Genomic DNA, 23,950 nt, shown 5'->3' on the forward strand with positions numbered 1-23,950 from the left:
ATATGGGTTTGGTACAACAATGGTTCAAAAAGCTTCATGCACTCCATTACTAATACTAGTAATGAATTAATTGAATTTAAATTCCCCAGCTGCTGTGGTGGGGTTTGAACTTGTGGCGCTGAATTATTAGCCCTAGTCTCAAATTACTAATCCAGTAACATGACTCCTATGCAATGGTACCCCTTGAACAATTGTGCTAAATAAGATTGGCACATTTAAAGGGAAGCCAGCTAACTACATCTTCCATGAGGGAGAAAGGACCTGTTGATAGGGTTAGATGATGGAAGAAGACACATGTGGAGCATAAATACTGGTATAGACCAAATGGGTGAATGGTTTGTTTCTGTGCTGTAAATACTATGTAATTCTATGGGACAGAAGAACCAATGGAAACCACTTGGACTTTACCAAGTGGTCCCCCTACTGAATGAATAGCTGAACCATATCATCGCGCAAGGTCCCACGTTCAAATTATTTCCTTTCCTGAGTTAACTAATATCATGCAAGTTAGCATTAAGTGCTTCAACATCTGTCTGTAAATCCCTCCTTGGCTTTACTCCACCCAATCTCCGCAATCTCCTCCAACATCATCTCCTCAATGCTTTGTGCCTCTGACCTCAGCTTTCCAACTGCTCATCCCCCACTCCATTGGTGACAGAGCTCCCAGCGGCCTCTCCATTGATGGAATTCATCTTAATATTCAGATATTCAGCTGAATATCGACACCTCTCTTTAAACCTTCTCAACACCCTCAGGCCATCCTCCCTAATCATCTTTCCTTCCTGAGTTGGCATCTGATTTTCTTCTGTCTATTCGTTAAGCGCACTGGAACAGTTCTTTCCATTAAAGGGGTCATTATGTAAATGGAGAAGTTGGTGTAGTGGTTATGTCACTGGACTAGTAATCCAGATACCCACGCTAGTGCTCTGAGGACATGGGTTCAAATCCCATCATGGCGGCTAGTGGAATTTAAATTCAAATTAATACATCTGGAATATAAAGCTATAACTATAATCAATTCTTGCAAAAACCCATCTGGTTCACTGATGTCCTTTATGGAAGGAAATCTGCCATCCTTACCTTGCCTACATGTGACTCCAGACCAACAGCAATGTAGTTGACTCATGACTGCCCTCTGAAATGGCCTAGCAAGCCACTCAGTTCAAGGGTAATTATGGATGGGCAACAAATGCTGGCTTTGCCAGTGAGACCCACATCCCATAATAGTATAAAGGAAACAAAATTAAGATTCAAACCATGTTGGTCCTGCAGCGGAAAAGCCAGTTGAATTGCTGTTCAGACATGGAGAGTGGGCAATGGGGTGAGGAATTGGAGATTGCTTGATGCTTAAGGAACCATGGCCTGGTTTGAGTCAACTCAAGCCCATCGCATGTCATTACAATGGAAGAATGAGAAATCTACTCACAGGGCATTTGGAGACAGTGCTGGAGGACAGACACTAAATGTGGGTAGGCTTCTGTGTGACTCAGTTTCTTCCGAATCAAGTCAAACATCTGGCTTGTGCTCCTGGTGTCAATATGCACCTGGAAAGTAGAGGGATTAAGTCACATTACAGTGTACATGGATTATCATCACATCTCATAGCAGCTATAAGAAGACAACCAGCATCTTAACAACATTAACTTGCATTTACATAGTGCCTTTAACATCATAAGATGTCCCAACAAGGTGTTATACAGGAATGTTGTCAAACAAAATCTGATGCTGAGTCACATTAGATATTAGACAGGTAACCAAGGGTTTGGCCAAAGAGGTAGGTTTTGAGGCTCATCTTAAAGGAGGAGAGAGAGGTAGCGAATGGAGAAGCTTAGGGAAGGAATGCTAGAGCTAAGGGCCCAGGTAGCTGAAGGCACAATCGCCAATGGTGGAGCGATTAAAACGGGTTGGTCAAGAGGCCAGAATTGGAGGAGAGCAGATATCCCAAGGGGTTGTGGGATTGGAGGAGATTACAGATAGGGCAGGGAGGAATGAAGCCAAGGAAGGATTTGAAAACAAGGTTGAAAATTTTAAGATAGAGGCATTGCAGAACCTGGAGCCAATGTAGAAAAAAGGAACACTGCATCCCCAACCATTTGGTAATAACCACACAGATAAGATATGACCCAGGTGCCATCCCAGGTCTGTGCTGACCTTACCAATCACAGTCACGATGCTGCAATTGGATCTGCAGCCAGGAATCAGGGAGAGGAGAATTGAACAGGATCCTCATTCATGGGTGTAATTCGGTAACATTTTCCAGAAGTGTACATGATGAGTGAGGACAACATCTGGGTGCATGGGAATGCCCCAAGCAGTCAAACAGCCTGCTGACTGAAATAAAAACAGAAAGTGCAGGAAAAATTCAGCAGGTCTGGCAACATCTGTGGAGAGAGAAAAATAGAGTTACGTTTTGAGTCCAATGTGCTTCTTCAGAACTCAACTCAGTTCCAAAGAAGAGTTATATTGGGCTCGAAACTCTGTTTCTCTCTCCAGAGATACTTTCTGTTTTTATTTCAGATCTCCTGCATTCACAGTATCTTGCTTTTATTTTAGCCTCCTAACTGAGACTCACTGGCAACCCTCAAATTCATGAACAATTGTCACATGTGTGAGGTGCCAAAGGATGGGCAATGATGGCACCCACAGAACGTTACCTTAGCAATGAGACAATGCCTTCAGGGGAGGACTCAAGAAAATTAATTGAGGGGTTCGGGTGATCATTAGTAACTGTAAAGAGTGTTTGGTTTTAGTGATGTGAACTGTCCCACCTAGCTCCCTATTTTTTATTTTTGATACAGAATGCTCTAATTGAAGAAAAATATGTAACAGGTCTTCCAGAGCAACTCTGAACAAATGCAATTGGTTTCCGTTCACTCCTAAAGCTGAAGTAACCAAGTATTGCACCTCCTCACAGGGTTGTCTGGAGAATGACTTCACACGACAGATGGGGCAGAATACGTGGCTGCCCTGATCAACCCAATTAGGTAAAGAGCATTGAAGTTATAACACTCCTCAGGGAAGGGAACCGATATTTGACTCGAGTCCCACTCCAACCTTGCTGACGGTTAACTCTCCTGGAAAGTGACCAAGTCATCGAGTCAGTTGTATCCTGTCCTGCGTGTAGCTGCTCCTGCCAGGAGATCTGCTGTCATAGTTTGTCACGCTCATCTGTTTTGCACCATCCTCATGCATCCACTGTAGCTCGTCTGCAACCACTCTGTGACACCCGTCATCCAACTATGCCAAGCTCGGTCCTGTTTTCTGCTGCCCCTCACATTTCCCTCAAGGGAGATCTCTGTAGTTTTTCAGCTCTGATCAAATGGACCATCTCCTTTACTGGATACCACTTTTTAAGAGTTCCTTTTGCTGTTTCAATTTCAAGCGCCTCTTCACAGGCTGGAGAAGTTAGGACAATTTTCCTCGGAGAAAAGAAGGCCGAGAGGAGATTTGGCTGAGGTTTCCAAACTCGTGGAGGAAGAAATTGTTCCCACTCGCGAAAGGATTGAGAACAAGAGGGCACAGATTTAAAATAATTGGCAAAAGAAACAAAAGCGGTTTGAGAATAAACTTTTTCGCACAGCGAGTGGATAAGTCTGGAAAGCACTGTCTGAGAGTAAGCTGGAGGCAGGTTCAATCGAAGCATTAAAAAGGGGATTAGACTGTTATTTGAAAAGGAAGAACGTGCAGGGTTACAGGGAGAAGGTGGGAGAATGGTACTAAGTGAAACACTCATACAGAGAGCCGGTGCAGGCATGATGGGCCAAATAGCCTCCTTCTGCACTGAAACATTTCTGTGATTCATTTTGTCTTATGGTCTCTATATGGAATTTTAAGCAAACATCTTTGTTTCCACATTTCAAAGGCTTCTATTTTCTTCCAGTGATCTCTAGTTATTGTCCAGGTTTCTGAGGCATACAGGAAAGCGGATAGAATGTAGCATGTTTTGAGCTTTTCCCTTGTTACAAGCTTGGGTTTTCTTGTTGTTAATCCATTCTTCAACTTCACAAAGCTACTTTTGGATATTTCTGTTCTTCTTCTGACCTGGGCATCTCCTCTACCATCTTCTTGTAGTACACTGACGACACAGTGCGACTTGCAGAAGCAGAAGAGGCCCTACAAAATATCGTAAATCAAGTAAAATCTAGAAGCTTAGAATATGAATTAAGTAGGAATATGAATTAAGTATGGCAACTTATGTTGCCATAGCCTCCAGGGCTATGGGCCAAACGCTGGAAAATGGGATTAGTGTAGTCAGATCCTTGTCGACCGGGGCGGACATGATGGGCCAAATGGCCTCCTGTGCTGTAGACATCTATGAGTATAAAAAGTCAGGAGGAATAAATTAGAAGAAACTAGAGTGAAGATTGAAGTGGATGGTGTCACACTGGAACAAGTAGATAAGTTTGTCGACTTTGGACAAATGATAACAGTTATATCAAACTGCTGCAAAGAATATCACACGGACTGCAGTGGTTCAGGAAAAATGCTCACCACCACTTACTCAGAGCAACTAGGGCTGTGCAATAAACGGCAGCCTTGCCAGAAATGTCCGCATCTTGAGAATGATTTTGTTTTCAAATACACTTTTAGCTAGCAGCGTGATCAGCTCACAATATTGGTGATTTTACCACTGAATGGCACTAGTTCAATTGCAGCGGTCATTTAGTAAGAAGCTGAGTTGATACTGGAATTCAGAGAAGGCACTATGTGACATGCAGTGATCTGAGAGATTACCATAGAACTGGCACAGACTACTGCCCCAATTGGAAAGGACCAAGGATGCATCGATTGTTTGGGCTTGTCAACGAGGCAACCTAGGAATCCTGAAAGAGCAAACCAAGTGTGTCTTGGCTCAAACTGGTGAATTTCCCTGTCATTCCAGAGATCATTGTTTCTTCAAAGTCTTGTAGAGAGGCAGCGGTGGAGACATAACTGAAAGACAGGCCTCACAGGCCTGCAAGCAAGCAGATAGATCTTTGCTGAGTATCAAGGAGGATAGTGTAAAGGTGGGTAAAGGGAGTTGTGATACAGAACAACCACGGTCTAACTGAATGGCGCGGTTGGCTCAAAGGACTGTAAGGCCTACTCCGGGGTCCTATGTCCCTGTAAGTTTTCCGTTTAGTTAGTAGAATTAGCACTTTCCTTTCCTAGTATTCAAGCTGACCAGTGATTCTACTTTGAGGGCACATTCAGAACCAGCCATCTCAAGCTGATACATGATGTCTGTTGCCTTTGAATTGGCTACTTTCTCCATTTCACCAAAGCTATTCATCATCAACTGTCAAAAATAGGCAGTTGTTGATATAATTGCAAAACTCCTGATGCCATGAAACTCTGTATAATGAAAACTTGTGACGACAGGTGACGTTTAACTTGTAGTTGGTTCCTCTTTGACTTACAGGTGCAGGATTGTCACTCACCATGTCAAGCCGCTTTGCAAGTTCATTTTCATCCTCATTTCTGACCATCTCAAAGAAGTCTAAGTGCCTGAATATAGAGAGAGAAAATATAAACTTGTCAGTACTCAAATCTATCCTGGCCAACTTTCCCGCTTCAACCAAAGTTTTCAGCTCATTGCTGCTTGTCAATTGTGGGCGATCTGACTGAGGTCGTTCACAGGATAGGCAGATGGAGAGCGAGTCCGCCCTCCAAAACAAACAGACGCACATCCTAGAATTCAAGCTAAGGTGGAATTCTTCTTCATGCAGAGTTGTGGGAATGTAGGACACACCACCCCAGAAGGCCACTGATGCTAAGTCAATTGAGCAGTTTAATAGTCATTAATATTTGGCAATAAGTTTATTAAAGGTTTTGAGGAGGAATTCCACAATTTTGTGCCAATCATGCACTTAATTGGACAGTGGTGAGCCTTCCCTGGGATCGAGGACCCCAAAGGCAAAAATCCTGCCCCCGAGAGCTGCCGACCAATCAGAGGCTGGCAGCTCCTCATTGCCATCAGCGCCACTGGGAGAGCAGTGATTGCTGCCGGCAATGCACCCACCAGAGATCAAGGATCAGTGAGGGACCCAGGCCACAGGTGAGTGAGAGTGGGATGGGGGTCACAGGGGAGGGGTGGTTGGCAGTAACAGCATGGGGAGGTGGGGTGTGGCTCTCAGCAGCACTGCCCCCTTCCCAATGCTGCCTCCCTCTGACAGCAAGGAACACCCTTCCACCCCAGGAGCTCGCAAGCAAACCCAACAGCACAGCGAGACCCCGCCTGCCTCTAGTTGAATAACAGCAGCGGCTGGATGAGGCCTTTTTCATGGCAGGAAGGCCAACCATAAGCCTTTGTGTTCCACTTTGCATTGGGGAAAAAGTGGGACAGTGGTGGGTTCCCCATCTGATACCCTCTCGACTGATTAAACACCCACCTGCCTCCAGACTCACTTCAGGGCAGAGCATTATCTTCCACCCGATGTGTGCGAGGGGCATGGGGGTTGGGGTGGATAGGAGGGTCCCTTCCTAATGGAACTGTTGTTGTACCTATACCAGGTGTACCACAGAGGTTCAAGAAGATGGCCACCGCCATCTTTTCAATGACAGTTAGGGAGAGACAATAAGTACTGGCCTTGCCAGTCACGCTCACATCCCATGAATATTAGGAAAAAAAGAAAATTACAGTTCTGGGTTATTTTGTGCTCTAGATTGTTACAGCACAGAAGGAGGCCACTTGGCCCGTTGTGTCTGCACTGAGATTTTGGAAGAACTATCTAATTTGTTCCACACCATTGCTCTTTCCCCATAACCCTGCAAATGTTTCCTTTGCAGGTAACTATCCAATTCCCTTTCGAAAGTTATTACTGAATCTGTGTCTGCCACCCTTTCAGGCAGCATATCCCAGACCATAATGACTGCTCATCTCCCCTTTGGTTCTTTAGCCAATTATCTTAAATCTGTGCCCTCTGGCCAGCATCAATGAAAACAATTTCTCATTATTTACTCTATCAAAATTCCTGATGATTTTGAACACCTGTAATAAATCTCCCCTTGGTCTAAGCAGAAAAGTGCTCACTCCACCAGGCTTCCTATGTAGCTGAAATGCTCTATCCCTTGTACCATTTTGATAAATCTCCTCTGCACCCTCTCTAAGGCCTTGACATCCTTCCTAAAGTGTGGTGCCCAGAATTGGGAATATACTCCCAGTTGGGGTCTAACCCATTAACTCATGGGGTAGATGGTGGTGTAATGGCAATGTCACTGAACTAGTAATCCAGAGGCCCAGGTGCATGCCCTGGGGACAAGGGCTTGAATCTCACTATGGCAGTTGTTGAAATTTAAGTTCAATTAATAGGAGTTAGTATCAGTAATAATAACCATATATTGTAAACAAAAATATCTGGTTCACTAATATCCTTTAAGGAAGGAAATCTGCCATCCTTACACAGCCTGGCCTACATGTGATTCCAGACCCACATCATGTGGCTAACTCTTAACTGGTCTCTGAAATGGTCACTCGGTTAGGCACTCGGTTAGGGATGGGCAACAAATGCTGACCTTACCAGCGACACCCTCAACCCATGAAACAATAAAGAGGGGAAAAAAACAGTGATTTATTGAGGCTCAACATAATTTCCTTGCTGTTGTCCTCTTTGGTCTCATTATATACTCTACATACTCTATTCTATCTTTACAATGCCCAGCTTTATAGAGCCTAGCTGCCAGCTGTGGATTATGTTTGTGGTTTTGCACATGACCAGTTACCTGTCTAACGTTGCGTTCTCATGGCTTCGTAACTTATCGATCACAGGTTGAATTCCTAACATGAGGAACTCATACCGGAGGTGCAGTCGGAATTCCAGATTGTCCTGTAAGGAAGTGAAGACATAATTAAACCCTGGGACACCACAGTATCTCAAAGCAGACTGCAAAACAGCGGCATTCCTTCCTCCCCCAGAACATAACACTTTTCATCCTTCTAACTTTTGATGAATGTTTTGTGCCCATCAAGGTGAGGGATGTCAGTGCACTTCCACTTTTTAATGTGGGACCCAGAATCGCATACAATACTCTTGCTAAGGTTGAACTCGTGATTTAGAGAAGTATCGTACAATTTCCTTGCTGCTGTATTCTTTGTTTATAATGACCAGGTTTATAAAGCATGATTTTCAGTTGTGGGTTACATTTATGCTTTGGCCCATGGCTAGTTATGTGTCTAATATTGTATCAAGGGCTTTTAAGTCAGGCTCTATTTATTCTGCCTCCACATTTCCTCAATGCCAACCTCAAACAGGCACCACTGCATGAAATTGCCATTTGAGATTGCTAATTTGTTCTGAAATTTGAGCAGCTAACTACATAACCATAAGGTCATAAGACGTAGGAGCCCATCAGCTCCGCCATTCAATGAGATCATGGCTGATCTGATAATCCTCAACTCCACTTTCCTGCCTTGTCCCCATAACCCTTGATTCCCTTACTGATTAAAAATCTGTCTATCTCAGCTTTGAATAGGCTTAACGACCCAGCCTCTACAGCCCTCTGCGGTAAAGAATTCCACAGATTCACTCTGAGAGAAGAAATTCCTCCTCACCTCTGCTTTAAATGGGTGACCCCTTACTCTGAGATTATGCCCTCTGGCCCTAGACTCTCCCACAAGGGGAAACAACCTCTCAGCATCTACCCTGTCAAGCCCCCTAAGAATCTTATATGTGTCAATAAGGTCACCTCTCGTTCTTCTAAACTCCAATGCGTACAGGCCCAACCTACTCAACCTCTGCTCATAAGAAAATACCTCCATACCCAGGATCAACCTAGTGAACCTTCTCTGGACTGCCTCCAATGCTAGTATATCTTTCCTTAGATATGGGGACCAAAATTGTTCATAGTATTCTAGGTGTGGTCTAACTAGTGCCTTGCAAAATTTTAGCAAGTCTTCCCTATTTTTTATAAGCCTTCCCTTTGAAATAAAGGCCAACCTTCCATTTGCCTTCTGTATTAACTGTTGAACTTTTTTGTTAGCTTTTTGGGATTCACACACAAGGACTCCCAAATCCCCTTGGGCTACAGCTTTCTGCAGTCTTTCTCCATTTAAATAATATTCAGCTCCTCAATTCTTCCTGCCAAAATACATAATCTCACATTTTCCCACATTATATTCCATCTGCCAAGTTTTTGCCAATTCATTTAACCTGTCTATATCCCTCTGTAGCTTCCTTGTGTCATCCTCACTATTTGCCTTCCCACCTATTTTTGTGTCATCCGCAACTGCATTGAGACTATCCCAAGCATATTTAATGTGGACTCTATACAGCTAGCAATACCAGGAGACCACCATACCACCTGAGGGGGTGTCAGCGCTGGCTCTGTTGGTAACACACTCTCAGCTCTGTTAAAAGGCTTTGGACTCAAGTCCCACCAGAGACTAGAGCACAAAATTTAGGTTGGCAGCACTGTGAAGTATTGAAGGAATATTTTTGGATAAGATGTTCAACAAAGGACCTGTCTGCCCTCTCCACCATCATCACTACAACAGATTATCTGGTCATTATCATATTGCAATTTGTGGGACCGTGTTGTGTGCAATTCACTGCATTGACTGTAAAGCACTTTGGGATGTCTTGAGGTCATGAAAGGCACTAAATAAATGCAAGTCTCTCCACTTCTTTTTAGTCAGGTGTGGATTCCATAGCAGTTTTCAGTAGCACTCTATACTGTACTTATATTTATTTTAGTAAGTCTCACTGCAGTCATGTGCCCCTACTATCAATCCACATGAAGTAATTGGAGTAGGTTATATTGAGTGCTTTAAATTAGTTTAAAAGGTGAGCCTCCCCTTTACAACTGGACCTGATATCCTTTTTAAAGGGCATCCTGATGATAAGATTTCACCTTTAAAAAGGGTAGTATTACTGAGGCGCTGTCTCGAGGAAGTGTTGATGCTGAGACTCTGTGCATAAGGTGTTGATGATGAGGCTGGCAGTTTAGAAGATGTTGATGGTGACAAAAGCAAAATACTGCAAATGCTGGAAATCTGAAATAAAAACAGAAAATTCTGGAAATACTCCGCAGGTCTACCAGCATCTGTGGAGTAAAACAGCGTTAACATCTCAGGTTGATGACATTTCTGGTGGAAGGTCATCGACCTGAAACGTTAACTCTGTTTTTCTGTCCACAAATGCTGCTAGACCTGCTGAGTGTTACTAGCATTATCTGCTTTTATGCCTGATAATCATTTTAAAATAGTGACACTTCGCATGTTAAAAAGAGTCCCAGTGATGAGGCATTGAATCCAAATTAATTATCAAAGTTCTGCCCTTGGTACTTGGTGCCCCCATTTCCCAACTCATGGAGCTTAAGTTTGTTCACAAGTCGTATGCTGCATTAGGACCATCAGGCACTTAAACTTTGAAGCATTGATGGCTGGTTAGACAAAGTGTGGCGGACAGTGCAGCATTTCCTGCAAGACTACCTTCTACTTACCTCTCCAGCACCAGCGTTTAACACGGCATTGATGAAGGACATTATTGCAGTTTTGAGGTGCACCTCATCCCTGTACTTTCCAGTACTTCTGTCCAGCTCATTAAGTAATGTCTGAAATAGAAAAAAAGCCATTGAATTTACACATCTTTCAGCATCATCCAAAGCTTCTTTCATAACCATATTCCATATCTGGGGAGGTTCCTCTTCCGCCCATCGTGTATTGGTGGGCAAAGTATGTCAATGTCTTACTGACCAGTAGACCTTTGGCTACAATACTAAACTAATAATCTAGGCTTTGCATTTACTCATATCTCTTTGACCAAGCTTCTGATCGCTTGTCCTAATATCTCCAGATGTGGCTCAGTGTCAAATTTTGTTTGAAAACACTCCTGTGAAACACGTTGAGACTCTGCTTATAAGAATGGATTAGAGAAGCTGGGGCTGTTTTCCTCAGAGAAGAGAAGGTTGAGAGGAGGTTTGATAGAGGTGTTCAAAAACCAGGAGGGGTCTGGACAGAGTAGCTAACGAGAAACTGTTCCAATTGGTGGAATGCTCAAGAACTGGAGGACAACAGATTTAAGGTGAATGGCAAAAGAATCAAAGGCAATGAGGAAGTTAGGGCCTGGAAAGCACTAACTGAGAGTGTGGTGGGGATAGATTCAATTGTACTGATCAAAAGGATGATTATTTGAAGAGGGAAAAAATGCAGGCCCAGAGGAAAAGGCAGGGGAGTGGCACCATGCTGCTCTTACAGGTGGCCGACATGGACACGATGGGCCGAATGGCCTTCTTCTGTCGTGTAACCATTCTATGATTCATTAATTTTATGATTTTATTATGGCAAAGGTGCTATAAGTTGTAGCAAATTCAAACCACAACTTGGAAAATTAGGAATGAATTTATTAAATCTCGCAATTTGTGATCAGGCACCAGACAAAATGGCCGTCAAAGCTGCTGGATTCTCATAAATGTCCAATGGGCTTCATTGCTGTTCTTCAGGGAAAGGAACCTGTCAACCACTACCCTGTCTGGTGGACAGAGGATTCCAGTCCCACACTCAAACCAATGAGGGTAGGGCATTAAATGGAGCCACCCACATCCTGAGAACAAAGATCTATTTTTTAAACCCCAATTCAAAAGAAGAAGCTTTCTCCCTGATAGATAATCCCTTCGTCATCACGAGCCATTAATATCTCAAATGATCAGTTTGGCCAAGTTTTCAGGACTCCTGCCTCCATAGCAGAAAGTTAAGGGTTCAAGCTTCACTGTAGTTCAGTAATGAAGGCTGCTGCAATTGAAGGTACTGTTTTTCCTAATAAAACATTAGGCTGAAGTCCTGTCTGTACCTGTTGTTCAGGTGGACATTAATGGTCCCTTGGCACTATTTCCAGGAGGGATAGCCCACATTCCTCCCTCAAAACAGATTGATTGGTCATTTTTGTGGAATCTTGCTATGCTTAAAATGGCTGCAACATTTGTCTGTGTAACAACATTCGTTGCATTTTATCAGCTGTTGGTCATGACTCAGTGATAGCATGCTTACCTTTGAGGCATTAGGCTGACCGAAAGAATGCTGAGCTATAGGACTGCCATCTTTCAGATAAGATGTTAAACAAGAGTGCTGCCTGCTCTCTCAGATGGATGTAAGAGATTCCATAGCATTAGATCGGAAAAGAGCAGGGGTGTTCTCCCCATTGTCCTGAGGTGTGTCTCACTCAGTATCACTAAAACAGATTATCTGGTGATAGATTATCGCATTGCTGTTTGTGGAACCTTGCTGTGTTCAAAACTGGCTGCCTCATCTTCTACATCACAACAGTGTCAGTGTCTACATTACAAGAAGTTTTCCTTGGAGAAAAGAAGGCTAAGAGGAGACTTGATAGAGGTATTCAAGATCCTGAGGGGTATGGACAGGGTAAATAGTGAGAAACTGTTCCCATTCAAGAGAGCATCAAGAACTAGAGGGCAAAAATTCAAAATAATTGGCAAAAGGAAAAGAAGTGATGTGAGGAAAACATTTTTCACCCAAAGCATGGTTGAATCTGGAACAAACTTCCTGAAAGGGTGGTGGAGGCAGGTTCAATCAAATTATTCAAAAGGGATTTGGATTGCTGCCTGAAAAGAAAATATGTGCAAGATTATGGGGATAACGCAGGGAAATGGGACTTGGTAGAATACTCTTTCAGAGAGCCAGTGCAAGCACAATGGGCCGAATAGCCTCCTTCTGCACTGTAAATATTCTACGATTCTGTGATTCTGTGAAGTGTCTCATTGGTTGTAAAGCACTTTGGGACATCTTGAGATGAGCATGTGACCTGACCTCAGCCCTCTGCCATAGCCTCTATGGAACCAAGCACACAGACTGAAGAAGGCAGGATCCAGTGAGTGAAGACAGATTCAATTAAGGGCAGGATCATGTGAGGACAAGTTCACATGAGAACAGGATCATGTGAGGACAGGTTCACAGGACAGAGTCATGTGGGGACAGGTTCACAGAAGGGCAGGATCATGTGAGGGCAGGTTTTAATGGGACGGGCTCAAAGGAAGACAGGATCTAATGGGACCAAGTTCTGCTGAGAACACGATTGGGATAGAGCATGATCTGGTTCAGACAGCATTAGTGAGACAGGGTGAAGTTAAAGACACAATCAGTGAGGATCCCCACAGTTGACTATACACAGTGAGTATATGTCAAGGCTCACTGTTGCCAATTGCTGAAGGGTCTCTGCTATCTGTGAAGTTGTATTTCAGTACTGGGGTCAAAACTTTTAGAAGAAGGGAGGGAACATGATTGGGAAATAAATATAAAAGAACAGCTGCTGGGTTAATATCAAACAGAAAACGCTAGAAAGAATTGGTAGGTTAATCAACAGGTTGGCCCCTTGAAACACGCCATCAGAGCTCACTCCAAACATTAACCTTTTTTCAGGTACTGCCTAACTTCTGCGCGCTTTCTATTTTTATGTCTGATTTTCAGTGGCGCAATCCATCTGAAATCCCGTGATTCACTGATGTAAAAGGGGCAAGTCGTGACCCATTAGTTTCCTGATCATCAGACTTCCAGTTCACCCAAGAGTCTCTATTGCAACGTATTAACCTCAGCACTGAGGGAGTGCTGTCTCCCGGAGTGCCATCTTTCAGAGGAGATGTTAAACCTAAAGTCCTGTCTGCCCAAGGCACTATTTCGAAGAAAAGGAGGAGAGTTATTCCCTGTGCCCGTCCAATATTTATCCCTCAACCAACATCATTGACCCAGATTTTCGCCACATGGTCCACTGAAGTGGGATTTTGGTAGCCCAGGAGTGTAGAATCTGGAGCGTGCAGATTAGAACAGGTAAGAGGAGGTCTGAACATGGTGGATCCATTTGGATAGCCAGGGGAGCCATTCATTTAGATAGCCCCTTTGGAGAGGTAAGGTATCCCTTTGGATAGGGTCCCGGGACACCTCTGGGAGAGGTAAGCACCCTTTGGGATAGATAGGGCACATTTTGAGAGCGGTTAGGCACCCTTGGGAATGTTAAAATCAAACATGATTATGCACAACCTCATTGGAACTGTCAAGCTGTAAAAGAACTTTCAAGCTGTCAAGGAACTGTCCAGGTGTCAAGGAACTGTCAAGCTATCAAAGAGCTATCAAGGAAATGTCCAGCTATCAAGGAACTGTCAAGCAATCATAGAACTGTCCAGCTGCCAAGGAATTGTGAATGAACTGTCAGGCTGTCAAGGAACTGTCCAGTTGTCAAGGAATTGTCAAGCTGTCAAGGAACTGTCCATTTGTCAAGGAACTGTCCAACTATCAAAGAACTATCAAGGAAATGTCAAAGCTTCAAAGCTGTCAAGGCAGTGTCAAAGCTGTCAAGGAAGTGTAAGGATGCAAGATCAGCTGGCATGGAGGAGGTAAGGACAAAGGGTGGTTGGTTGGGGATATGAGTTGGCATAGGGGCTATGAGGGGCTGTGGGTGGTGGGTGGGGAGCATGGATTGACATAGGTCAGCATGGATGGGGTATAAGGTGTTTGTGGGGAGTGAGGGCTATAGGGATGTATTTTGTTTTAATCTTTTCTTTATTTATTTAAACACAGTGCCGGTGCACAGAAACAGGTCTTCCGCCCTGCCAGCCTCTGCACTCATCCCTGGGTCGCTCGGCCCGGCTCCTCTTTCAGCCCGCCTCCCCACCCCGACCAAAAATCCGACCTGCAGGCGGACATTGTAAAAGGTCTGGATCACAGAGCCGGGAAATCTCCCGACTCTGTGCACCGGACCTGGGGACAAAATCCTGTGCCATTATCTGGGCATGATCACATTGCTGCTTGTGGGGACTTGCTGTGTAAAGACTGTAATGTTTCCCACATTACAACCATGACTACACTTCAAAGATTCTTCATTGACTGTGAAGTGCATTGGGACGCCCTAAAATTATGAAAGACACTGTATAAATGCAACACTTGCTGCTTTTTCTTAATCTCATGTCAAGAAGTGCTGGGGAAGCTTCCTCCTTTACCTTCACAATGTGGGTCCTCAATCAGAGAGAAGCTAAAAGTAATGGGTATTTACATTCCTCTTTCCCTAGTCTCTCCTCACCTCCTTTCCTAGTGACCTTATTATTTACGTTCTTACTTATATTACTTATATAGACCATAGGAGCAGAAATTAGGCCATTCGGCCCATCGAGTCTGATAGCACCTGTAACATGGTGAAAACTTCCCAAGTGTTTCACAGGAGCGATATATTCAAACAGTATTTAACACTCAGGCACAAAAGGAGATATGAGAGCAGGGGAGGTGGATTTTAAGGAGCATCTTTAAAGCAAGAGAGAGGCAAAGAGACGTAAGGGGGCAATTTCCAGAGCTAGGGGCCTAGAGAGCTGACAGCCCAGTTGCCAATGATGGAGCAATGAAAATCAAGAAAATACGAGAGGCCAGAATTAGAGGAGCAGAAATCCATGAGGGTGGGGGGTGGGGGTTTGCTGGGCAGGGGTTTCTGTTTAAAAAGCTGGAGGAGGTTATAGAGGAAGGGAGGGATATGGCCAGGGAGAGATTTGAAAACAAGAATGAGAATTTCAAAGGTTGAGGCATTGCCAGACCTTCCAGATGTCATTGGCTGGTAGTCAAGGTCAGGGACCCCATGGCTTTTCCCCCTCACTCCCAAGGGGGACAGGACAGGAGGTTGTCAGATTATCTTTATTTTTACAAATAGGATCAGATTTTGCTTCCGTCACAGTTGAATGATTCAACCATAGCCAGGGAGAGAAACCCACAACCGACAGTTTCTGAGGGAAGGCCTATATCTAACAGATCATCCATGACATGCTGATATTGCCATGGGGAATGAAGGGTGGAGGGTTGGATGGTTTGGATGGAGGGTTGGTTCACCGATGGGGATTTGAATTACAGCCTGGGTTGGCGCAATAAGAGGGGCACTGCGTTGAGTGAGCCTGACTTAGTAGGAACAAGGTTATCCACTGATTTAAGAAAAAAAAGATTGGAAGTTGCTAAACATTGGGAGCTTTGGGCAAGAGGAGCTTCAATGACAACACAAGGGCTCACGTTAGATTCCTGCCTTGTGATTATTTATGGGTATCCAAGAGCTACGAGCAAAATTGAGTCCGTCAGCTGTTAATCACACATGAGCATTTGCACGTATTGTGTGTGTGTTAGCGGGTGGCCATTTGTAGGTTTCCTCTGTTTTAGCCCAGCTTGAGAAATAGAGCCCACCTCCAAAAGGAGTTCCTTTCAAACCTGTCTGGACAGAACTCAAAGCTGTACAATCGGTTGTACTTGGGACACATATTCCCCTGGAGGAAGACCTGTCTTACCTGGAAGCGAGTCCTCTCTGCTGCGTAAATCTGGTAGTGCAACATTGCTTGCAGTACTTTCTTGTGCCCTCCGGGGACCAGGCAAACTGCGCCCAAAATCTCCAGCACTGCGATCTTGGTCTTGATGTTCTCCGTCCTGAGACTGTGGGAAATGATGTTGATACTCTCCGGGTGAGCCAGCACGTGGGCCCGGCCTTGGGAATTGTTCATCAGAGCCTTGATGCACCCTATAACGGATGTGTGAATGCGGCTCTCCGATGTGTCATAGTCCATGCTCCGGAGAAAGTTTAACAGGCACGTAAGCCCATCCAGTTCGATGAATCGCATCACAAACCTGTGGGTCCAAGCATCGCAAAGTTAGCGTTCCGTTCTGCTTCCCTGCCACTGACCCCCTCCCCCCCTCCCCCCGCCCCCCTCCCAGCTTTGCCCCATTTTTTCCCTCCTTTGGTGCTGGGGGTGCAGTCACGCCAGCCGCCCGCCTAACAGGCTCTTTCTCAGTCACAGGCTGTGTCAATGAGAACTGGCGGTCGACTGAACCTGGGAGGTAACAGAGTCCATCTCAATCCTGTCCTTCCCTGCCTTCCACAGGCACACACTGGTCAGCAACAAGGAGAGAAACCCTGGCTGATTCTTCCCCATCCCGAGCTGAGGGACGCCAAGGCCAATTATAATTCCCCCAACCCCAACCTAAACCCCACCTAACGAACTCAACAGAGTGAATGTGGGTGAACCTGGGCTGTGTGGGGTGGCAGCATACTACCTGATGCCCCTACATTTTCCAACATCATAAACTAGGTTTGGATGAACGAGGCTCTTCAGCCTATCTAATTGTTACTGTAATGATGCCGGTGTCTTGGCCTTAACCAACCTCCCGGGTAATCCATTCCAGTGGCTGGTTGCCCACCGGGTAAAGAAAAACTTCCCCAAATGTGACTTAAAGGTGCCTTAATTCTTACCACGGGGTACCTGAAAGTATTGTATTTTTTTTTACTCTTTCATGGTATGTGAGTTTCCATTGCTCATCCCTAATTGCCCCGAGAAGGTGGTGCTGGAGATTTATTTGCCCCGGCCTTATAAATTTCTAGCAAGTCCTCTCCGGGATGCCTCTTTTCACGGTTGAAGAACATTAGCTTAAGTTTAACTGCAAATCATTCAAATAAAACCCAGCACTCAGGTTCAAAGCCCATGGAATGGATCGGACTCCTGCCCTCGTTCACAAATCCACATGTAATAGCGCTGAAATGCTGTCCTGCCACGCTTCCCAGATGGGGAAAGGGGGGGAAAGAGATTTAACCAAGAAATGGGATACAGTCCCCTTTCCCAGATTGTCCCCCATAGAATTCCTGACGATCAGGTGCAAGAGGAACTGTCAGAGGCCCAAAGTGGGGGAAACATTGGCAGGAACAAGGCTGACAGGATGTGAGAAGGTTAACCACAGAAAGTAACGAAATAACTTAAATTAGAGAAAAGTCTTAAACTGTTATTCTGAATAATAACCTGATTTCTCATATTCAGCACTATGTTCACAGAGTAAGGCACGCACTGGTATTCTGAATACCATTTTTTAAAAATGTCGTTCTCTTTTAATTAAGTGTTTCACCTCAGCTTTTCTCTGTTCATCAGCAGAAGGGATAGTGTTCCTGTCTGGCTGTCTGCACACCAACCGTGCATTCTTCTTGCAGTCATCACTGGGAATTCCCTCAGTAGGGGCTCCTGATCTGCTGCTGTGGCATTATTGGAAGGTCAGTGGGAAACTGTATTTACATGGGGCATCCAGGATTTCCAACAATGTCATGCTGGCCAAGGGAGAGAACCCTACCACGACCAGAGCAAATTCTCAGCAGTACAGTAAAAATAGACAGCAACAATCTCGGAGTGAAGGGCATCAGGCAACAAGCCTAGGATAAGCCTTGCTTGACATGAATAGAAAGAACAGCCACAGCAGACATAGAGGTGTTCAGCAAGTGGCCACAGAGAGATAGGCTGTACGTGCAAATAGACAGAAACATCAGTGGCAGAAAACAGCAGCTATGATAGAGTAACCCCATCAGGGGAAAAGTAGGTGGGAGATGGATGAACCTGGAGACTGTACAGGAGAGTGAAGAGTTCTCAGGGTTACAGGAGGCCTTAACCAACAATATAAAGTGGCATGTAGACAGCAGTACCTTGCTCACTGATTCTCAGCTTTGGTTCCAACAGGGCCACTCAACTCCTGACCTCATTACAGCCATGGTCCAAACATGGACAAGAGAACTGAACTCCAGAGGTGAGGTGAGGCGAGAGGGACTGCCCTTGACAGCAAGGCAGCACTTGACCGAGTGTGGCATTAAGGAGCTCCAGCAAAACTGGAGTCAATGGGAATCAGGAGGAAAGCTCTCCACTGATTGGAGTCATACTTAGCACAAAGGAAGATGGTTGTGGTTGTTGGAGGTCAATCATCTCAACAGCAGGACATCACTGTAGGAGTTCCTCAGGGTAGTGTCCTCGGCCCAACTATCTTCAGCTTTTTCATCAATGACCTTCCCTTCATCATAAGGTCAGAAGTTGGGATGTTCGCTGATGATTGCACAATGTTCAGCACTATTTGTGACTACTCAGATCTGAAGCAGTCCATGTCCAAATGCAGCAAGACCTGGACAATATCCAGGCTTGGGCTGATAAGTGGCAAGTAACATTCGTGCCACACAAGTGCCAGGTAATGACCATCTCCAACAATTAACAGAGAATTTAACCATTCCCCCTTGACATTCAATGGCATTACCATCACTGAATCCCCCACTATCAACATCCTGTGGGTTACCATTGACCAGAAACTGAACTGCACCAGCCATGTAAATACTGTGGCTACAAGAGCAGGTCAGAGGATGGGAATCCTGCGGCAAGTAACTCACCTCCTGACTCCCCAAAGCTGATCCACCATCTACAAGGCACAAGTCAGGAGTGTGATGGAATACTCTCCACTTGCCTGAATGAGTACAGCTCCAACAACACTAAAGAAGCTCGACAGCATCCAGGACAAAGCAGCCCACTTGACTGGCACCTCATCCACTCCCTCCACCACCAATGCACAGTGGCAACAGTGTGTACCACCTACAGGTTGCACTGACACAATTCACCAAGGATCCTACAACAGCATCTTCCAAACCCATGACCACTACCATTTAGAATGACACCACCTGGAAGTTCCCCTCCAAATCACTCACTATCCTGACTTGGGAATATATCACCGTTCCTTCACTGTCACTAGGTCAAAATCCTGGAACTCCCTCCCTAACAGCACTGTGGGTGTCCCTGCACCACATGGACTAGCAGTTCAACAAGACAGCGCACCATCATCTTCTCAAGGGCAATTAGGGATGGGCAATAAATGCTGGCCCAGCCAGTGACGCCCACATCCCATGAATGAATAAAGAGAAATGCCTCTGCCGTATCCTCCAGATTCAATGGGAGGACTGTCGAACAAACGCTAGTGTCCTTCTTTGAAGCCAGCTTCACAAGCATTCAGGAAAACCCTCTGCAAAATCAACCACAATGGGCTGGACACGATGGCCTGAATTTTTGCAACAATGAAGAGGGTCCCCGGCTTATCCAAAATGGTGCAGGAGGTCGATTCCGGAAGTCATTTCCCCAAACTCGACACTCACCATTTTCGCTGGGGCTGTGGGGGGATTGGGGCTGGGCTGAAGTTTGCACATCCATGGTTCATGGAGGCAACTGCACATGTTAAAGTGCAGCTGGTATCAATCAGATTTTCACTAGTGGGATATCTAAAACATGATTTGCGCACTTTAGACCCATCAGGAGAAAGTCTAAAGTTAGCAGAGTTCTTTAGAGAAGTCGGGTACCCTTTTGGAGAGGTACTGTACCTTTTGGAAAGATCCAGGGGCACCCTTGAGAGAGATGAAGTGCCCTTTGCGATTGTTAAAAGTAGACATGAATATGTATTAGAAGTGGATAAACTCATTGGAATTGCCAACTCATTGGAACTGTCAAGCTGTCAAGGGAACTGTCAATGGAGCTATAAAGGAAGTTGTCAAAGGAGCTGTCGAACTGTCAAGAGAACTGTCAAAGCTAATTGGAACTGTCAGGTGTCAAGGGATTTTAATCTCCTGGCCTTCAAATTTAAAAAAAACAGTCTACATGTTTAAAAAAAAGGTGTTTGCAATTTCACTCTGTCTGTTCACATAAGCCTGAAGACTCTCATTATACGAGTTGACAATATTCTGGCAATAGTACTGAAGACTTGTGCTCCAGAAATTGCTGTGCCCCTAGCCAAGCTGTTCCATTAGAGCTACAACACTGGCATTTACCCGGCCATGTGGAAAATTGCCCAGACATGTCCTGTACACAAAAAGCAGGACAAAAGCAACCTGTCCAATTACCGCCCCATCAGTCTACTCTCTGTCATGAAGATATTAATGTTATTGGAAATTATTTTTTAATATAGAATTCTAGTGGAGGTCTGTGTCTAGGTGTGTGTCTGTGCGTGTCTTAATTGGATTAAAGCCAGCTGGTCTGGGTTTTTGATGTATAGTAGTTTTGATTGGTGAACAGTAAGGAGAACAGTAAGGTAAAGTGTTTATTTGCATTTGTTGAATAAACCGTTCAAGACTGCGGGTAAAATCTTGCACCTAGTTAGAAGAAGCCAATGTGTTTATTTTTTCAGCTTCCTAATAAAATTGGTGCTATGAAAGGGTTTTATTGTGAGAAGAGCTGAAGTTCAAAAGACCTAGTGATACAATGGAAAATTTACATTCAAAGGGAAAGCTAGGTATTTAAAGAAAGGAGTTTATGTATGTAAGGTAGAGGCATTTAAGACCTTACCAGCTTGTATGTCTCCAACCAACTTGCAAAGGAACCTCATTTGGAATTTGTCAGGTCAAATGTGCTTTGCCTCATGTCTATTTAAAGTCTATGGGTTACTGATTGCCTTAATGGAGATTTACCTGGGGGTGATTAAGTTGGGGATTTGTTAAAAAGTTATTACAATAGTAAATTGTAGCCATGTGTATGTGTTTAATTTGTTGTTAAATTAATAATGTTTAATTTAGTTTTATATAAAAACCACGAGACTAGGCGGTCTTATTCCTACTGAATTCAAAGTCTGCATCTCGAAATTACTAATTGCAAACATGGGTTATGACAGTTGTTTCAAGTTTCCCTCTGGGATTTGAACAACTCAGCCTCTACCATCGGCTGTGTCATAATCAATCATCAGTAAAATGATGGAAGGGATCATCAACAGTGCTATCAAGTAGCACTTGCTTAGCAATAACCTGCTCACTGATGCTCATTTTGAGTTCTGCAAGGGTCACTCAGCTTCTGACCTCATTACAGCCTTGGTTCAAAGATAGACGAAAGAGCTGAACTCCTGAAGTGAGGTGAGAGTGACTGCCCTTGCCATCAAGGCAGCATTAAACCAAGTTGGCACCAAGGAGCCCTTGCAAAATTAGAGTCAATGGGAATCAGGGGAAAACACTTCACGGGTTGGAGTCATACCTAGCACAAAGGAAGATGGCTGTGGTTGTTTAAGGTTAATCATCTCAGCTCCAGGACATCACTGCAGGAGTTTCTCAGGGGAGTGTCCTCGGCCCAACCATCTTCAGCTGCTTCATCAATGACCTTCCTTCCATCATAAGGTCAGAAGTGGGGATATTCGCTGATGAATGCACAAGGTTCAGCACCATTCATGACTCCTCAGATGTTGAAGCAGTCCATGTCCAAATTCAGCAAAACCTGGACAACATCCAGGCTTAGGCTGACAAGCAGCAAGTAACATTCGTGCCACACAAGTGCTAGGCAATGACCGCTCCAACAAGAGAGAATCTAACCATCGCCTCTTGACATTCAATGGCATTACCATTGCTGAATCCCCCACTACCAACATCCTGCAGGTTACCATTGACCAGAGACTGAACTGGACTAACCATGCAAATACTGTGGCCACAAGAGCAGGCCAGAGGCTGGGAATCCTGCGGCAAGTAACTCAGCTCCTGACTTCCCAAAGCCTATCCACCATCTACAAGGCACAAATCAAGAGTGTGATGGAACACTCTCTACTTGTCTGGATGAGTGCAGCTCCAACAACACTGGAGAAACTTGACACCATCAGGAAAAGCAGCCCACTTGATTAGCACACCATCCACAAACATTCACTCCCTCCACCACCAACACACAGTGGCAGCAGTGTGTACCATCTACAAAGTATAATGCAGGAACTCACCACAGCTCCTTAGGCAACACCTTCCAAATCCACAACCGCTACCATCTAGAAGGACATGGGCAGCAGATACATGGGAACACCACCATCTGGAAGTTCCCCTCCAAGCCACTCACCATCTTGACTTGGAAATATATTGTTGTTCCTTCACTATCACTGGGTCAAAATCCTGGAACTCCCTCCTTAACAACAATGTGGGTGTACCTACACCACAGGGACTGCAGCTGTTCAAGAAGGCAGCTCACCACCACCTTCTCAAGAGCAATTAGGGATGGGAAATAAATGCTGACCTAGCCAGCGATGCCTGCATCCTATAAATGAATTTTTAAAAGTACTGCATGGCTGATTTCACAATCTATCATTTCACTTTGAGTGCCTGTCAGTTCACAGTTTGATTTACAGCTCCAAGCGATTATAAAGTATTTGATGTGGGTTTGTGAATACAAATGCTTGTTGTTATAGGGGATTAAGTGGTTGAAGGAATTTAAATGTAGAAAATGTTTTTTTAATCAGAGTGTCTTTTAAATAGTGAATTCATCAATAGTCACTTAGAACTCTATTTTATTTCCTCACAGCATGGATCTTAAGGTCTGCCCATGGTGGATACTGGGTTGGGTTTGCAGAGCAGGGAATTTCTCTGACACTGCACTCCCAACCTGGGAGTGAAAATTCAGGCCTATAACAGGACAGCCAAAAAGCCTCTCCCCTGCCAGTTCCTATTTTTTCAACTCTCAAATGGCTAACATTCCAGGAGAGGACAAAGACAACACCTCAAGATACTCTGAAGCTCTCCTTGGAGTGCAGCAGTATTGACATTAATGACTGGGAGGAGCTTGGTAGCAATCGTTCAAAATGGCGACAACTTGTTCCGTCAAGTTACACCACGCTTTGAGCCTAAACACCTTAATGAGGAGGCAGAGGGCGGCAGAGAAGGGAAGTAAAGGAATAAAATCCTGGCATCCGGATCCCAATGCCTTGTGGGACATCCTGCCTCATGTGCCCAAAGATCTGTGGGTTGAGAGGCGGCCTGTTCAGTCACAGGAAGACCCATGGCTGAAAAACTCAGTCCGGAGCAGATGTCATTCTCAAGTCGAGGGAGAGCTAGTGACAGTGACGACCCTGGTAAATGTGGTGCTGATACATCAACCTGTGACAGGACAGGCCATGGGAGATGTGGTCACTTGCTCCACAAGTGGAACACGAGAACAGGTCAAATTGTGGCTGTGGCCATTCAAGTCAGACTATCGCCCGCATACTGAACTTCTGCCTTGAGAGATCCATTACCAGAGGCATCACAACCAATCACACTGTGCCAGCTGCAGCCAATGAATGAATTGTTAACCTTGACTTGAACTATAACTCCCCAACCATACAAATTTAAAATACATACGAGAGGCCACAAATATTGGAGCCACACTGAGTGTGGGCTGACTATTTTCCCACATAAAAGAGTCAAGGGTAAAGTCATGTCTGGTCAGTTGCCTGCAATTCTGAGCT

General features: G+C 44.7%; 1 protein-coding gene across 1 annotated transcript in view; it reads right to left on the bottom strand.

The window, feature by feature from the left end:
- The window catches only part of daam2 (dishevelled associated activator of morphogenesis 2), a 348,363-nt gene that overhangs the window by 120,674 nt on the left and 203,739 nt on the right, over window positions 1–23,950 (bottom strand). The window contains exons 6-10 of the mRNA XM_078542715.1: window positions 16,234–16,567; window positions 10,420–10,530; window positions 7,702–7,805; window positions 5,421–5,487; window positions 1,427–1,544 (exon numbers count right to left, since the gene is read on the bottom strand). Coding sequence (XP_078398841.1) covers window positions 1,427–1,544; window positions 5,421–5,487; window positions 7,702–7,805; window positions 10,420–10,530; window positions 16,234–16,567 — 734 coding nt within the window. The remainder of the gene's footprint in view (window positions 1–1,426; window positions 1,545–5,420; window positions 5,488–7,701; window positions 7,806–10,419; window positions 10,531–16,233; window positions 16,568–23,950) is intronic.

The sequence above is a fragment of the Cetorhinus maximus genome, chromosome 5, assembly GCF_964194155.1.
Source record: "Cetorhinus maximus chromosome 5, sCetMax3.hap1.1, whole genome shotgun sequence".
Classification (NCBI taxonomy): Eukaryota; Metazoa; Chordata; class Chondrichthyes; order Lamniformes; family Cetorhinidae; genus Cetorhinus; species Cetorhinus maximus.